Source organism: Hippichthys cyanospilos, chromosome 8 (genome assembly GCF_059441005.1).
Source record: "Hippichthys cyanospilos isolate Australia breed blue-spotted pipefish chromosome 8, RoL_Hcya_1.0, whole genome shotgun sequence".
In the NCBI taxonomy this organism is placed as follows: Eukaryota; Metazoa; Chordata; class Actinopteri; order Syngnathiformes; family Syngnathidae; genus Hippichthys; species Hippichthys cyanospilos.
This window is the reverse complement of record NC_142376.1, coordinates 17,693,131-17,712,247: the sequence shown is the minus strand read 5'-3', so window position 1 is coordinate 17,712,247 and position 19,117 is coordinate 17,693,131. Positions and strand designations below refer to the sequence as shown.

Below are 19,117 nucleotides of genomic sequence, written 5' to 3'. Positions count from 1 at the left end.
CCTTTAATCATATTTTTTTAACCAATCAATGTTGCTGAAAAATTCTGCCAATCCTTTCTTTTTGTTTGTTTGTTTGTTTTTTTTGTCAAGAAATCTCTGCAGGGACTCTCAAACATTAAAACCTAGGCAATGATTTGTCTTGGGAAAGCTGTCTACATCTGTGTGTGTGACAACATGTCCTATGTTCAGCATCCATCTCTTCACAGCACCGCTCAAACCAATGTGAATTAAGTGCAGTGCTTTGGTGTGCCTAATAACATCTTGCAAAACACTATTAAGCTCAGGTGACAGCTTTTAACGTGCCAGCATTTCCCGAGGGATGACACAATGTGGGGATTCACATTCAAAAGCGATCACATTGATCTGTGTTGTCAGAGCCGAAACCTGTACAGTTATTTGTCTTCAAGTCTTCCCGATATAGGACTTAACAAAGTGCACACAACAAATTCTCATGCACATCCTCTTGAATAATAGAAGCGCAAAAATGACCATTGTTTTCTTTTTGTCATAATCACTAGATTAGGTCAACTGAATATCGTACTCTGGTGACTCATTTATATTGCCTCTAATAACTATTTAATCAGTACTTCGTATGGTGCTAGCCCAAAGTGAAATGTTTGCTTTATTTTTTTTGATACTATTGATATTTTGCTTTTAATTGCAGCCTCATATTTGCTGGACATCAGTGAGCCTCCTGCAGCGCCATCATATTGAAGTTTCTTAACAAAACACTCTTGTGATCACGTGTGTTAATTGGTGCACTAGTCGAGTGGTTGTGAGGCGAGGGAGGAAACTCTCTAAAAATCTCCGCATGACTACTAAATAAGAATAGGGTGTGCCTGATACCAAATGGACCACAGATGAGTTCTGGTTAATAGGAAACCTTTTTTTTATAGGGTGATGAATAAGTAACTCCCAGTTTTATATTGTAATATGATATTATTCTCATTTTATTGTGTGTTCCACAATGTGTGGGAATCTACGTTCCTTTTTTCCCCAAATGGATTATTTTGTGTGTGGCATCGTAAGGGTCTTTTCACCCCCACACACAAGGAAACAGTGCGGTTGTGGGCTTGGAAGGAACTACATTGACATACTGTATGCACTGCATACTGCATATGCCCTCAGGCTCATGCAACATCACGCAATTTGATGTTTTGAAGGGAGTTTGAGACATTTTCTATAAAATTCTCCACACTACAACCGAGGTCCAGTTGTATCGTGATGAGAGTTTGTAACTAGGGTGTACACAAAAATAACACTGCTTTATTGTGATGAATAAAGGTGCCTCGCCTGGGGTGGGTCTATTTGTTCTGCCAGAAATGCATTATATATACCAGAATGCAGGTATAAGCCACTGTAACCTGTGGGTTTACAATATGAATACGTTTCCCTTTATAATGACATTATATTGTAAACCCGTGTCAGTAATAAATTACCATGGTTTGCTTCTTAACTATTTCTAAAATAATGGTCCTTAGTTGTAAGTGGACCTTTATATTGCCGCCATCATGGCGGTTATGTTTTCATCTGCCTATTTTTTTCCTGGTTATTTTACAAATACTTAACAACATAAACTTTGGGCGAAAAGTGTTCATTACACTTTGGAATTTTCCAGATTCACCAGAACCATGCTGCAACGACCTTACTTGAAGAATAATTCTCGCAGCAGAATTGTACTTTTCTTCTTTCAATTTCAGTAAGATAAAAATGTTGTAACATAATCCAATTTTAGCCACTTATCTATCAATACTCATAGTAGGGCACTCCATCGTGCTTCCAAGTGTGAATGACTCCTCGGTTAGCTGCTTTTTAGCATTTTGTTGCATTACGTAGTCTTGTTTCCCTTGTAAAACTTGACATGTTATAGTACATGTTCTGTCGAGTGCCTCCGATTTTGTTGCCGAAATAAGTTTGCTGTGAACAAACGTTGCAGTGGTAATTGCTCCACGTCTGCAAACCCAAACGACTCCCAAACCACTGACTGCATAACTCCCGTCTTTTGAAAACAAATGGTCTGTTTTATTTTTCTATAGCCATGTTGCGTTTGCTTTCCGCTTAGCGTGAGTGCAAAGTAAAAAAAAAAAAAAAAAAAAGAGGAATGCGGAAGCTACGGAAATTCATGAGGGCCAAACGCGCAGCAGCAAAAAGGGAGGTAAAATGTTGATTTTATCGTCGTCCATAACAAAATTGAATTAATCAAGAAAAGCAATACATCGGCCTGTCATAACACATAGCAAACATATTCTTTCACTTAATCAGTTACAGTACAGCACTCAAATTGTTATACAACGAGGAATAAGGGGGGGGGGGGGGAATAAAACCATTTTATGGCGTATTTTCATAATTCAGTACCATATCGTTTGTCAGTCTTTTCACCAATTATATTCAGATGTATGATGCACAGCTATTTAGAAAGACATCAATTAAATTGCTTTAAAAAAAGTATTTAATTTCATTAAAACAATTTAAGATAATCAAGAGATGGGAGCCTGGAAAATCCCAACTAAAATTTGGTGTAGACCTGTAATACAAATAGTACCTATTAATTACAGGTTACTTTATGTATTTGTTTTTATTCCTTTCTAGACCATTAATAAATAGTATTGCTTGTTTTTTTTCATACAGACAATGTTGGAATGGGATTAAAGGCTGGATAAAGTGACGCAAGGATAATGTGTGGTGCATTGTTTTTGTTTTCTCTATGTTGAGGCAAGATTTCATGGTATCCATGTAAACATTCTGTATGACAATAAATTTTTACGGTTACTGACAAAATTAACAAAACTGACAAAAACTAAAACTCCCTGCATAAAACTTATGCATACTAACTGCATAAAAGCCTTCAACCTATATGGAGCTCTTGAGGATTGAACCCGTAGATGGCACCGCTGCTCTTTTTTTTATGGCAGTGTATGTATTGGAACCAGCAGTGAACATGGCATCAGTATTTGCATATTCAAAACATGGCATTTGAAATTATTACATATCTGCGGTTAACAAAACCATTCACCCTTCCGGTCCGGGTCAATCCTCCGTTACACTACCCGTGAACATTGCTCTTATATCAGGAATAACCCCATGCCAAGGATACCTGTTAGTTGTTGCATTTGGCCCTTACAAACTGAATTGAATAACTTATTTTTAAATGCACAAAGTATTGAAAAGCTCAATGAGGAACTGAAGGTTGCGAGAAAAGTGTTGAATGACGAATCAACCCTGGTTTGCCCCCAGTGAATGCTAAACATTACGGGATGAATAAAGTCACTGTTCCTCTTTTAAACTGGGCTGTGCATGTCTGTCAAGGGACTGGTTGCATCTTTTTCAAAATGGAAACGCAAATGAGAAACCAAACTGCACAATTAAGTGTAATGGCTCATGTTGTCCATTGGGGACACAGTGGGTCTGTTTCAACGTACCTCTCATAAAACCCTAATTGTCTCATGTGACTCCTACTCTTGGTTGCAACTTTGTCTTTGTGCTATATGAAGCATTACATGGCTTTGTAATACTGACTGTACTTGACACATTCATTAAATTGTAACCGTGTTTACAAGGAGAACAATCCATAAACTGAAGAGTGTGTTTAAGCAGACGTAGGGGGTTAGGATGCCAATTAATTACTGGCCAAGCATAGTGAAATCCGGATTGTCTTGGCCATTTTATCAAAATGCTGGATTCTCATTTTGTAGACTCAAATTTTGTTGAGCAATTCCCCCCCTAAATATTTAGCCGAGGTACAAATCCAAGTCATTGTATTCTAATTAATTCTCTTCACGGTACTTAATCTTTCCCCTCGACATGCTGTGTTGGACTCTTCGCCTTCTTCGAACCGCCCTGTTTACCATTACTCAAATGATGCCAATCTCTCCCGCAGCTGACGGCGCGTTCGCTACCGGCAGTGCATTCTGATGAACGACTCCAGCCTCTCCTTAACCACCTCAGGTAAGCAACGGGATTCATAACTTTTAGCTGCCCTGTTTCACTCCTAAGAGGACCTGCTGCCGAATAGGCTTTTGGCACCAGGGGCCATTTGCGGTCCAGATGTTTTACACGTGCGCAAACAGAGATCCCAGTTAACTGTGCATGATGAACACAACATAACATTAATAAATCACACAGCATAAACACAGTACGACTGTTGTATTATTTTCACAATGCAAACATGTAATCTTTAATGAGTCCTCCCTTGCTTTTGATTAAATCCATTAAAGAGTCATCTAATTGTTCATTTAATTATCAGTGTGCATCACTCTGGAGCATTTGTACATACTGATGATAGACACAAAACCACTCACTTAAAAGGCAAAGACAATCGCAAAATCAATACCAAAGTATGGTGCTCAGAATAGACTAGCATGGGTGTCATGTTTGGGATAAAGCAAAGCATGTTATTAATTGAACCGGGAAAGCCAGGCTGGCTCATTGTTGAGATGAGAATTAGTGAGGAGCTTGTTGCGATTAGTCGGCAGCTCTCTAATCTGTGATGGCGGTGCACAATACAGTGAAAACCACTGCCACTTGAGAGTGCCAAAATCTATGATAAGATTCACTGCCTTCACAATTGCAATGCTTGTTGGTTTCAGATGAGGTCAGTGTGACAACGTGTGCAGTTCACAGCTTGTCTAGCGTACTGTGATGCCCGTCAGATTTCTCTAGACAACTATAGAAAAGAGATCCAAATTTCACACTGTTTTTGCCGTTTTAATTTTTAATCTTCAATATTTTGAGTTTTTTTTCCAAATGAATTGGTCAGTCATCATTAATGTTTTTACTGCACTGGACTCTTTTTTTTTTCAAGCTATAAGTCACTAAAATATAAAATTTTAAATATTCTGTTTTACTTTTTACCATAAAAATAACTTGGAAAGACTGGCAGACAGACAGATAGCAAGCACAGCGATAATCCGTATTGTCTTGGCCATTTTATCAAACTATGGATGGATAGATGTAATTGTGTATCATCTTGATACACATTAATCAGAACTATATATATATATGTGTGTATATATATATGTATATGTATATGTATGTATATATATATATATATATATATATATATATGTGTGTGTGTATATATATATATAATATGTATATATGTATATATATATATATAATATGTATATATATGTATATATATATATAATATGTGTATATATATATATATATGTGTGTGTATATATATATATAATATGTATATATGTATATATATATATATATAATATGTATATATATGTATATATATATATATAATATGTATATATATATATGTGTGTGTATATATATATGTATATATATATATATATATACATATATAATATGTATATATATAAATACTGTATATATATGTATATATATATATATATATATATACTGTATATTAATATATACTGTAATATATATATATATATATATATATATATATATATATATATATATATATATATATATATATATATACTGTATATTAATATATACTGATATATATATATATATATATAAACAGTGTGGGAAGCGAATCTTCTTGAGGTGGAAGTGAAAACCCTCAACAAGAGAGCGCAGTCTTCCGTGTGATTTCTTATCCCTAACTTCACTTTACTATGGCACTGCTCTAGATGGTTTGTCCAATTATTGGTCCTATTTTGTGAAGTGGACAGCTCTTTAGGTGTCGTGCACCTAACTATTATATTGTTCTTATCTTTATTTCTGACAAACTGAACGTAATGGGCATATGTCCATCTTGTGTACGAATTGTCTATATTCAACCTGTCGTCTGCTGATGCCACATTAATTTCTGCTGTAGTAGATACTAACAGCAGCAGGTGAACATTTTGCCCTGGACTTTTCTCCTCCGGTCTCGCAGTGTTTTTTGGCGAATTTAGGGGGGAGGACACAATTTTCAGGCTGAAAATCCATTGTAATGCATTACTTTACTCTCATCTGTAACATGTACAATATTACTTTTTTTTTTGTAATATATTACACTAGTGTGTCACAGCAAAAAGTGATGCATTACTCCCAACACTGGTTGCAGGCGTCTGTACACTGTGAGTGACCAGGCACAGAGTTGCAATAGACAAGCAGGTCACAAGGTGGCGCATTAAGGCCATCTAGAATGCCTCGCGTTGAACGTGACATGTAGGCGATGCGAATGGATACCCAGCATGGGAGGCAGCGTTACGCAGGTCAAGCAAGCTTGGACGTTTGGCTGTGAAAATCCTTGCTTCTGAGCGATCATTGTCATCTTTTTTTTTGTTTTTTTTAAAGCGAATTAAAACATACAATAGAAAAGGATTTCTTGTTGGAACTGAAACGCACAGGCAAACTGTGCGGCTTATAGTCCGGAAAATACGGTAATTACTGTAAATGTTTTGGGAGAAAGCGGTTTTGGTGAGTGCAAGCATGTAAATCCCTCGTTGCCGTTAAATTGGGAGTGGATGGGCTAGATTTTGATTGTGCGTTTGGATGCTGGGGGGAGGCAGGGTCCATTTTGTGCAATGGTTGTGGCAGGCATGTTGCTGGACAGGTAAACGGGTCCTACGAGGGGGGCGCGTATTAGAGTTGTTTACGTTGTATTGGCGGCCGAATACAGCGCACGTTGAGTTTTAAGTCAGTCACTGTAAGAAAAGGAAGACATTTATAGATAAAGCGTTCAGTTGAATGCTCAGGAGTTGCCACTTTCGGCAGTGGAGTTTGTAATAGGAATAAAAGTAACATTAAGTCATATGTATCTGACCTCATTGGTCTTAGCTGCTGTGTGGATGAATTGTTCAACGCAGCCTCTTTGACTACAATATAGTTCTTTCTCTCCGCAACATATTTAATTAATGGTAAATAAATAAAATGATGTGCTTATATTTAATTGTGATTTGTAATTTAGTGTCCAATCTTGTTAAAGCTTGCCTGCTCTTGGTAGACTTAGTAAAACTTCATGGACAATAATTTAAAATTCCCTTTTATTTTTAAGTTTTGACAGGATCACGTATAGTAATAAGTTTGAATTGCTCATGCAGGTTTATTGACGTTTAAACGCTCTGAAAAATAGCCTGTGTTGTACATGATTAAGGTGTACGCGTAGTAATGCGTACCTGTGCTTCTGGGGGATATTTATTTATTTGTGTCTTACGCCACTGAAGGTGTAAGTGTGAAACGCACAGACCGCCACTGATACATACACACACGTTATACATTATTAATATCTTCATTTCAGATGTTATAAACTGTTTGCAGCTCCCAGCGTTGTCTTATCTATCTGTGGAAACCGGATCAAAATGGCTTGTTGAGTTTTAAAGGTTGCCGACCCCTGCGCTATTGTTTTCAGAAAATAAAGTTGTAAGCACAATAGATTTATTTGGTTTTCTTACCTTTTTTAGTCATTCGTATTTGGGACAAGACTACAGCATCCAAAGGAATGTTGGTAAAATCTCCTTGGAACAAATTGATTCAGTAAGTTTGTTGGCATCTCAATTAGCTTGCATTGGCCAAATGAGGCTAGTGTGTTTTTTAACCATGTGTTATCGTCCACTTTCAGCTCTCGAGCAGATCCTTCCCTCTTTGCATGAGGCAGCTTCATCAGTCCCTAAGAGAGAACCACCACCTCCGCCATGGCGGCCGCATGCAATACGGCCTTTTCCTCAAGGGCATCGGCCTTTCTCTGGAGCAAGCGTTGCAGTTCTGGAGGATGGAATTCATCAGGGGCAAAGTGGACGCAGACAAGGTTAATACTTTGTACCTTTTTTGTGTTGTTTCCTCTTCCCAATCAAAGTCTGTATCTGTATCTGTTTTAATACCATTGATCAAAGGCGGCGAAGGGATGAGTTTCTCTTTAAGAAAAACCAATACTGCAATGCCACACAGAATAGAGCATGTCAATATGCACCGCAATTTCAAAGGGACACTGTGTAAGATTTAGACCGTTTTTCGACTACAGACAGCGGACATGAACATGGAAGCCTCCGGAGTGCCACCCCCCATGTAATATAATTTAATGATAACTCGACGTACGATTATGTTTAAAACATTCTGTTGGTTGTTAAGAACACATTTCTTTGCAAGTTTTTGAAATTTATAATCATTTAATTTATTCCTTTTTAATGAAAAACGGTCAATCTTACACAGTGTTCCTTTAAAGGGACTGTGTAAGATTTAGACCATTTTTGAAATATATAATCATTTAATTTGTTCCTTTTTAATGAAAAATGGTCAGTCTTACAGTGTTCCTTTAAAGGGACTGTGTAAGATTTAGACCGTTTTTTTAAATATAATCATAGATCTAATTATCATTAAATTATATTACATGGGGGTGGCACGTCTCCATGTTTGTTATAGCTATTAACAATGGTAAATGCAGGACCTGCAGCACCTCCTGCTGTCCGTAATGAAAAATGGTCTAAATTTTACAAACTGTCCCTTTCAAGTTTACATGGACTTCTATAAAACAGATTAAATAAAAAATATGCAAGTTCTTAAGTGTGTACATTTAAAAATATTGTCTTTGAGATGAAGTAAAGCGCTCATGAGATTATTTGGTATTTGCATTAGATCTTTTTTTTTAAAGCAATTTTAAAATTAGAGCTATTTTTAAAAGCAAAAGATAAATATACAATTAGTTGACTAACCGAAAACGTAGTGGCCATTTAATGACTATTAGAATATTTGTTCGTGACAACCCTACAGTGGAGCTCAATAAAAATTGATCGTTGACATCTGTTGTCATCCGTGGCATTGAATGAGTTGATACTGTAGCTGCAACGACCTTCAACGACTGGGACATCAGTGGATATATTGCTTTTTTTGCCACTTTTCTTGGCAAATTACTACTTTGGCCATTATGTACTCAGGCTCACTCGACATCAACAGTTTTTTGAACAGTGCAGTATCACTGGCAAGCCATAGTTTCACTCAAAACTACATTGAATCTTATTTCCAAGTTTCTAAAAGAGAGACCTGCACAAAGTGCATTTACATAAACCCTTCTTGGTTATTCCGGTCACTGATCCATTGTCTTTTAATTGTTCTTCGTCTTGATCTCAGTCCAGAGATAAGGAGGTAGATACTGTAATGCTTGTGTTCTTCCATGATTGAATAAACAAAAGTTTAGTCCGCTGATTGTATGCAGCCATGTGAAAGGCAGTATATTAGTTGAACGTAGCCCATAAAGTAGGTTTTGGTGAAGTAGTGTTGTTGAGTCATTATTTTCTACTGCATCCTATTTAATCAACAACCCAGGGAGGGAAATGTTTTATGCTCCAAATAATCTTGGTTTGCCGTCCATTGTCATCTCAATTATAAGGCATTTTGTTTGATGCTGAAAGTTTGTTACTGTTTTTACATCAACCTTCATTGATTTCAATTTAACGTCTGGCAAGTCTGTGCTTGTTAACAAATGCTCTTTTACTGCTATTGTTTCTATTTACCTCAGTGGATTAAAAGTAAATTGCACTTCACAACTGTAGGAGAGCGCCATGAGCAAAAAAACAAAACAAAAAAAAACATTTTAAACAAGATATAGTGGGTTCCGCCTGAACTGCGATGCATGAAAATATAGCTCATTCTTCATTCATATTGGTGAAGAATGAGGTCTGCTCCTCTAATGTTATTTGCAGCCTGCACCTGTATTACAGTTTAATGTAATACCTTTGGGAAAACTAATCCCGTTGTAGTTCCATAGCTCATCTCTGAATCCACTTCAAAGAATGTCAGTAGTAGTTGTCTTTTGTATTTGTTTTTGCATTTACTAAACGCTGCTAATTGTTTTTGGATTCATGCCACTGTGTCCTGCTGTGTCTTGTTCGGGAAGCACGCCGGTAGAATAATTCACAACTTGCTCATCAGCTTTCTTCTGCCATCCCTTGTGTTCTCCACCATCTGGTCGTGTGACTACTTGAACGCACCACATTTATAGGCGTCTTAGCTCAATGGTTATTTCCCAGGGCTTTTTCTCCCCTACATGAACAGTGCTGACCTGCTCACCGCGCTCACCCTGTATTTGTTTTGTTCGAGTTTGTTCATCATGGTGGGCTACTCAAAGTTGCCGTATTAGTATGCCACAAGCGCAACGCAAGCAGTGGGAACCATTGATGCCGGAAGGAAGACCTGAGGGAAAGGGAATGGATTATCAAAAAAGAAAAAGAAAAAGAAAACTCTGTAACCGCTGTGCATCGTCTAGTATCCCAAGTTGATGTTGGGATGTCTTGAGTGCCGTGTGTCTAGCAACACATCTGGAACCATGTGCTGTGTAGACCTCGGGTAAAGACCGCAGCACATTTTACATCTGCTAATATAGCTGACTTAATTGATTTACACAACTCGACAGCAATATTCATTTTACAGGCAGCATTGCCTCCCAAGGTCTCTTTCCAACAGCACTTGTAAATATGTATGACACTCTACTTTAACTGCTTCTTAATGCTTTATCACCAGTGCTCTTTTTTTTTTTTTTTTTTTTTTTTAGTATTACAAGTATGGGCTAACAAGCAGGCAAGTTTTCTATCATTTTATTCAACTATCACTATGGCCCCTTCAATGTTTGGAAAGAGATGTATTGAGGTGTCCATTTTAGCAAGTTTTTGATGTGGTACAAAAACAAACAAACAAACAAAGTGTCACAGTGGTGTTTCATCTTTAAACTTATTAGTTCTTAATACCGGTAGTTACTGTGGTGAGTTAGCAACACTGTAGTTAAACTTGTTGCTGAAATTTCAGTCCTAAAAAATATTTGCTGGATCAATTGATTTAAAAATAAGACTTATCGTGTACCTGAAACATCTGGGCTTTTACATCATCCTTTTGGCTTTTATCGTGCCGAATGACAATTAATATTTCTGTTTTCTGTTTTTCTGCTTTCCATCTATAGTAAGTTGATATTTCAACAAAAGAAAACTTGTGAAAAAAGTTACATTTTGGACCTGGAGACAAATGTTATTTGTAATTATTTCTATACTTGCCCCCATAGTTGGACATTCAACTTTTAATTGTGCATCTGCAACTTGTTAGCAATATATTACTCCAACACCTTTTTCCAAGTTTGGAAATGCCTACGGTGTAGAAATGTGAGTATTTTAATGAAACTACATCCTAAACAGATTGAACCTTGAGGGGGAGCAGTCACTATGGGCTGTGCCTGAGAAGCGATGCCAAGTTTACGCACACGCGCAGTTGCACATAATCCCTTTGATTGTGTCCTATTTTTCTGTCTCAGGCGCTGTAGGTTTTTGTGATAGTGTCCTCATGGCTAGGATGATCAAGAGCTCATGAGCCAAGATGTGCGCAAACCAGAGCTCTGCTCTTTAAGTACGGCTTTTGTACTCATGTTTTTATTTCCTCCTGCCTCTTGGATGTTCTTAGCGCTGGCAGTTTGGAGGTCAGCTATATTAGGGTACATCCAGGATTATCAAGGACACAATTGGAGATGAACAAACTTTAAGGCTGAGGATTGAATTTATTTTTATCCTTCATCACGTCAGCTTAAAAAAAAACATTCAAATTTTGCGGTCGAACATCATCATTTGAATGTCTCTGAAATATAGTCATTGCTGTAGTCCACGTGCACTACTGAAAAGCATGTACATCACAACAAAGAGCACAGAAGAGGGAACATTTATGAACTTTTGTTGGCCTTGTTTGGGTGTCTACTGGAAAGTGTTACCTTTCATATTATGAATAACCTTTTTAGGATTTGATGACGTTCTAATGATTCCACCTAATACCCATTAAACACCTTAAGTGGGACCAAAGTGTCGGTGTTCGTCTTAATAAAGGAGGTGGGGTGCCTCCACGCTGGAGATCCCCTCATGAATCCTGAGAAGCTTTCAATAATTAATAAGAGATTTATTGTTCTTGGAGAAGACTTGATGTGTTTTAAATTGCCATGCTAGATTGTTACACTAGCAAGTTCGGGGTTTTTATTGCAGCACGAATGTGTTATTGCATGTGTTAACGTGGGAGCGTGCTGGGTGTTTTACTGTTTTGAGTTTTCGAAGCGGGTAACCTTAATTCAATTTTAATGCCTGTACACTGCTGCGACGTATTCAAAAGTGATCCATTGTACGGCCTGCAATTGACCCACGCAAACACACACTCTCACATGTTCTTTGGCAGCTCACGTCTAAATTCCTTGGTCAAGACCAAAGTGTGATAAGGCAAAGATGGTCATGTTAGTCATAATTCAATGTGCTTTACTTCCAGCGCAGTTTCCCTCTAATAGCTCCATATTTCATTGAGGGATGGCAAAGTGTCACCACTGGCATGATATAGAACAATGTCTCTTTTACTCCAACCTTACCGTCTCCAAACCCTCCTTTTGCCTTGTTTCTTAGTTTGACAAAGCCTACGCTTACAGCATCCGCCACATGTTTGGCAAAGAAGGCAAGAGGACAGACTACACCCCTTATAGCTGCATGAAGGTGATCATGTCAAACCCACCCAGCCAAGGCGACTATCATGGTGAGTCGACAGCTGTCAGATGAAACAGCAGAAGTCTATCCGAGCGGCACATACTGATTATTCAGATCTTAACCAATCGGGAGGCCCTACACATGAAGCAATAACAAAGCTAGATTCTTTTTATCCTTACAGGGCTGGCGCTTTCTAAGCATTACATAGTTGTTATTTTTCTTTCTTGTGCTCTGTCTTGTTTTTTGAAGAGCCCTTAATTTATTTTGTATTTCTAGGTTGTCCGTTTCGTCACAGTGACCCAGAGCTGCTGAAGCAGAAGCTTCAGTTCTACAAGGTGTCCCCCAGTGGGATTAGTCAGGTAGGTCCTACCCCTCGGGCCAACATTCTAACTCCTGGTCCCTCTGTGCCGCCATAATAATCACTATGAAGCAATGCATGCCTCCCATAGTATTTAAGGGGTCAACTGGCCAAAAATAAAATGTTTACACTTTAAAGTTAATTTTAGAACAGTACCGATTTGTCCTTCTAACCTTTTCCTACAGATATTGGAGCTGGTGAAAGGGATGCACTATCAACTGGCCTGCCAGAAGTACTTTGAGCTGACTCACAATGTAAGTAGATATTTTCTCAAGCCGGAGCTCACCAAGGAAACGTGAGGAAGAGACTTGATCTTTGTTGGAAATCTTCCCCGTTGCCAACTACATTTCAGGGCGGCGTTGCTCAATTTACTCATGTTATTTTTGTGTTGATGCCAGAGCCACTGTTAACTAAGGTTGACAAACTACGAGAAAGGACTCTTGTCGACGTATACTAACAATGCCTTATAGTGTAGTACGAATGGCAAAATTACATCGTTAAAAAATAGTCAACAACATGAATAGCACATTTGTTATTTCTTCTGCCAGGTGGAAGACGCCAATTTCTCACTCAGTCACCCCAACCAGTACTTTGCAGAGAGCCAAAAGGTTTTGGGAGGTGGCAAAGATGCCAAGCGCGAGATGACGGACTCCCAGCAGAGGTCACAGGGTAGCTCTGCTTTCAAAAACTCCTCTGCCGCTCAAGAAAAGACCGCAGCGGTGAACACAAACGCATCACAGGATTCAGCCGAGATGACGGAAGATCTGGACTCGTACTTTCAAGATGCCTGATTTGTTATACTCCCACACAGTAGTAAATAGTTTTCTATGTAGGACTGAGGGATTGAGATGCACCAGACAGCAAAGAAAATTCAGCTTCACCCGGTTGCAATTAAATGTTTTTCAATATGTTGTTGACAAAGCATGATCCTTGTTCCAAGTTAACTTGGTGCTTTGGTGTGAGCGTTTGTTATGGTGGCACTAACAAGAGCATTTCCCAGCTGTGTCAATAATATCGTTGCATTCCATGGCAAGATTGTGGATGGACTGTGGCAGGCAATTGGATGGAAATAAATAATTCTTCCACTTGTATCATGCTGCTCGACCAGGAATATTGCTTCACAAGTGCAAAATCTATTCCTAGCATACGCAATATTCTTGCAAACATTTTAGCCCCAACTTAATAAGATGGAAAAATTGATGTTGATGTTAAAATCCGAACTTTTTGTCCTGCTTCAATATTTCCAAATGCAGCATTACGATTGTCATGTCTTTATTTATCATTCCTCAGACACATATTGCATGACCAAAGCTTTTTGTTTTTTAAGACTCATTTTTTAACCTCAAATCCCAAACACATCGCGCACTCGCCCTCACATATTAAATTTTGAACACAATTTCTTGGGTGGCCATCTCATTTATTTTAAGGTCTTGAACTCTTTGGTGGTCGCTGTGCAACACCAGATTTTCTGTCACGAGATGAGTTTTTTTCTTTTCTTTTTTTTTTCCTTTATACTGTAATTTCTTAAATGACATGGGCAGCTATGCAATCCAACCCTTGCTGCACTGCAGTTTAGAGTGGCCACAATTTAATGTCTGCTTCATGGCAGGAGTTTATACACACACCTGCAAAAGTCATAGAGATAGCATATACACAAAAACAAGCCGCAACAATAAGAACAGCATGACAAGGTAATTGAAATGTCTGCATTTGTTGTTAGCGAAAGGATGTTACTGCAATGCATCAAGTGAAAAGTAGTTTGTACTTCTGATATTTTGTCATATATTGTCCCTATGTTATGGTTCACATTTAAGTGCACTTAATGGCATATTTTAAACATGGTTTACATTCAAGACATTTGTTTATGTACAGGTACTTTCAAAATAAGTATATACAGTACATTTTTTACCTCTAAAATATCAGTCACTAAAATTCATATACAAAAAATGTCACTAATTTCACTGATACTATACTAACTTTTGCACCCGCTATATACTGCATATGTACGTTGATTGTTGCCTCGCCCAGTCAGCTGGCATAGCACATACAAGCAAAGACCCAATTCCAAACTAACGCATGTATTGAACGTGATGGTAATGATTTCATGTGCAAGCAGCTTACCTGCATTTACTTACCACAGCAATTGATAATAAAAGGTATAAAAAACGGACAAATATGGTCAGCAGTCACATTAAGAGACGAAATGATGTGGCTAGATGTAATTTTCCCATTTCATTCACGAAAAGGCGGACATTTAATTGAAGGGTGCATTGTTGCTGTAGTCATCTGTAGCGCTTGTTTTGCATGCTGTTTCTTTGTTTTTGAAGAATTAAGATATTACATCATATAAGCACTTGCTGGCACTTAAGCATGTATGATGATTATTTTGAGATGAGTTGAGTGTTTATGAAGTGCAGTCCATGTGTTTCCATATCAAGTCCATTTAAAATTTCAATTCAAATGTTATTTGCTGTATATAATGCTAAGATTTTATTTGTAAATGTTCACAGCCCTAAATGAATGCTACGTTGGGGAATGGGGGCAACAGAAAAAAAAAAAAAAAACCTCAGGCTGCCATCTGCCTCGACGGGAGACGGAGAGAACTCATGAGAGGACGATAAAGCATTCATCAATTCCTCCAATCAGTCCATCAGTGTCCGATGCTTGAGGCATTCGGCCACAAAAAATGATGAGGGCTATAGCTCATCCCTGACCATAAGCTTTATAAAACAGGAACGATTTAAGTTTGCTCTTAAATAAATAAAAGTCAGCCTTTCAGACCAACTTCAGATGACGAGTGCACAGAATGGGAGCCTGAAATCTGGACGTCACCAAATGTTCTTTTCTTTTTTTGTGCAGATTCCGAGAACACAAATTTGTGTTATTGGAACAAAACCTTGTAATAGTTTTGTCAGTTGTTTAATGTGTGGTTGAATTTAATAATGCAGCAATGGGCTCTGTTTTTCAAGCAGAGCACACGTCTCGTGGAAAGTGCAGTCTATGCACTTTTCTATCCTTAAATTCTGTATTTTTTTTTTTTTTTTTATCTTTTTGTGTTTTGCTGGAGTGCACATGGTAGAGTTGGGCATAACGGGACGTTTGCGCCGTGGTGGCAAGGGAGTAACAGTCTTGGCCAAACCCCCCGTTATCCTTCGTTTGCATTTAAAATTGAGGTGTGCGAAGGTGTCTGCCTTAAACTTGGCGCTATTCAGCCGTGCTTTTAAAATATTTTAAGATGATACTGGTTATATAATTAGCTCAATGAAATGAATTCTCAAAAAAAATCTGATAATTTTTAATGGGCCATTATTGTAGCAAAAGTATTTATGAGTGCATATTTCAATCCACAAATGTGTTAAAAGTTTCTATATCCATAACCACAGTCAAATAAGTGTCACAAGAATCCAGAAATGCAAAATAAGTCACAATGTGTGATGAGAATCCACTAATGCACGACTAAAATCACTGGAACAAAGATAATCAGCCATATTTAAGCGCTGATGTGTTAACATTTTTTATCAAGCGCCATCAGCCTGAAGAAGTTGTAGTGGACAAGTACATCATCCACAGAACAGTATTCATGGGAGACATACATTCAATATTTATGCCTCTTTATTAAAGATTAAAGCAAAAGTGGGAAACATACAGGAAAAAAAGTAATGCACTGGAGTAGCTTCTCATTAGTAAAACCTAAATTAAATCCCATTTAAAAATTTGTCAGTCCAAAAAATATGTGCAAATATAATACAATGAACTCAAAAGATAAGAATGTTTTCATTTGCACAATGCAAAGAAAACTTTGAATAGAAGGTTAAAATGTCTGCAGGAAAAGAAAGATTAATGAAAAACATTCTTTCTGTGAGAAAAATTAAAGGCTGTCGGCCAAAATATTGAGGGATGTTTTTATGCTGCGTTTTAAAATTACTGCCTGGCGTTCATCAAATGTGTATTACCTGCATGGTAAAATAGTAAAAAGAAAGGCATAGAAAATTTTCAAATGTCTTCACTCAAACTGAAAACATTTTCTGAGCAGGCATTCTCTTTTTTTACTCTCGGTTTAACACCCAAGTTAGGTAGAAGAGATTAGCACAAGGCAGTCCAAGTAAACAGCGTTTCATTTATTGGTGAACATGTTTTACAGTAGAAATGGCGAAAATGTGTTTTTGGGTGCACAAGGCCGGACAACCTGCTGGTGTTTGTGTTGTCATCATTTCAAGGAGGACTGCATGGGATGCCACAAAATGCCATAAAATTATAATCAGCAACCTAAGACAAGTTTTGACATTTTTATACAGGGCGTTTCCTTACTTACAATAATTACCATAATGGAACAAGCTAGGTGGCGGTGACGTCCGTTGACTGTAAGTACCTGTTGCAGCTAACAGCAGCACGTGTTAGCAGAGACTGTTATGGCACAATTTTCAATAAAAGAAGCAAGCAGACTGAACCACCGTCCGAGTCCATCCTAGTTCACACATAGGAATACAGTAACCCCTCATTTTTTGTGGTTAATGGGGAACGCCCCCCCCCCCCCAAAAAAAAAAAAAAAAAAAAAAAAACAAGTGAAAAACCGTGAAGTAGGCCCCCTTTCCCAGTGAGAACATGGACGGTTATTCCATTTGACTTGTTTATTAATTGTGGTCTTTTGGCATGTACACACAATCATAAACTTGGTAGAAAACAGATGCTGCACAACTTTCAACCTTGCCATTTTTTATCTCTCCATGCTCACCAATTTTCCAAGTCTCAACTTTGGGTATCAATGGCGAAATTAACTCGAGTCGTGTCGGGTGAAAAAGGGAAAACGTGACACTGGCGCTGCGTTCACTGACTGCTCATAATGTGGGGAAATTTGAAATACACTTAACCCACAACAATACATATATAACTTACTAATGTGAACTCAGAAAATATGAAGTTTAGTACGATGATATTTATTCTGTTTTGCTGTAGTTTTAACATTGTTGCCAAAGTGTTGGTGCATCATATATGGTAACATACAAAAATGGGGAATTACGGTATATGACTTTAAGAATAACCTACTTACTGAACTGAATTAACAGACAACATGACTTCTAATAATTCATTGAAAACAAAGAGAGAAACAAAAATATGTGTAGAGAACAAGGTTTAGGACAAATCCCAAGTCTCAACAAATCCCTCACAAACTAATCTGCCTCCTACTGCATGCATAAACAATATCTTGCACTAAAAAAAAATCATGATATTCTGCACTACATTATTAGCACCATTGTCTCTGTTTGTTGCCTATTGTTATTTATTTATTGCTCAATTATGGAATGTAGTCTGCGGCTCGGGGAAGTGAACAGAATAAGAATTTCATTGTATGGTACAACTATACATATGACAATAAATCCCTCGAATCTTAAAATGAAAGCAAGCGCTCTGGTCTACGGAAGGATGCTTGTGTGCGCATGTGTCAGGGGTGGGCTTACAGTAATGGCCCCGACAGCCAAGCGGCTGAACGCATGTGCTGATTCCCTGCAGCGGTTGTCGGCTAGACGGAGCACAAGAAGCCTGCTGATGCGTCATGAATTGACACAAGAGTTAGTGGCCGAAACAGACAGGAAATAGGAATCTGTGCGATAGCCTGAGGGGGGACTGATGTTGAAAGCAATTCCCTGGATTTCCTGTTTGACGTTGATAGATTGATGAGCTCTGGCTCAAAGCTGTCTACCAGATTGCCACCTGGAGATTGATGGACGCAGAAAAAAAAAAGTTCTCTCTTCTCTGTATTTCCAGGTTAGATATCCTCCTCAAGGGGTACTTCCTTAGAAGTTGGACCAAGTTAGAAGGCTTTTAAAAAGGCAGTTTGTCTCACGCCATTGGTCCTTCTTGTAGTCTGCTAATAAGCGCAAAAGACAGTTGTAATTGGTTCGTTAGTTTTTCACAGTTAGAAAGAAAGAGATGGAGGTGGCACAGGTGGTCAAGAAGAACTCATTGGCCAACTCTCCTCGTACAAATGAAATCACACCCTTAGGCATTATTTAATTTGGGAGTTACAATTTCAAGACTATAAAGGTGTTCTGTAAAACCCGGGATGGATTTTTTTTCCAAAAAGGGTGCCAGTATCGTCAGGATTCTGTGCAATATTAAAAAAAAAAAAATCATGAAACCAAATGAAAATCTGAGAACCGACTCTCCATCAGTAATTTAATTTTATGTTGAGTTAATTTTACCTGTCATACACCATGAAATGTATGTTTTTTTTCATATGAGGTGTGCATACCCAGACACGTTCATAAACTGCCTTATAAAGGTGCAGTAAAAAGAAAGAAAAACTACAGTTAAAGAAAACCACAGCAACTGCTCTAAAGGAGCATTTCCAGACTGGTGGGTGGAC

The 19,117-nt window shown here is 37.9% G+C and overlaps 1 protein-coding gene across 3 annotated transcripts in view; it reads left to right on the top strand.

The window, feature by feature from the left end:
* The window catches only part of prim2 (DNA primase subunit 2), a 20,719-nt gene extending 6,711 nt beyond the window's left edge, over positions 1-14,008 (top strand). For all 3 annotated transcript variants that reach the window (XM_088421825.1, XM_088421824.1, XM_088421823.1), the window contains exons 8-14: positions 3,878-3,945; positions 7,374-7,446; positions 7,532-7,717; positions 12,318-12,444; positions 12,672-12,754; positions 12,939-13,007; positions 13,302-14,008. In XM_088421825.1, the coding sequence (XP_088277951.1) occupies positions 3,878-3,945; positions 7,374-7,446; positions 7,532-7,717; positions 12,318-12,444; positions 12,672-12,754; positions 12,939-13,007; positions 13,302-13,544 (849 nt within the window). In that variant the 3' untranslated portion in view covers positions 13,545-14,008. The remainder of the gene's footprint in view (positions 1-3,877; positions 3,946-7,373; positions 7,447-7,531; positions 7,718-12,317; positions 12,445-12,671; positions 12,755-12,938; positions 13,008-13,301) is intronic.
* The last annotated feature ends 5,109 nt before the right edge of the window (positions 14,009-19,117 follow it).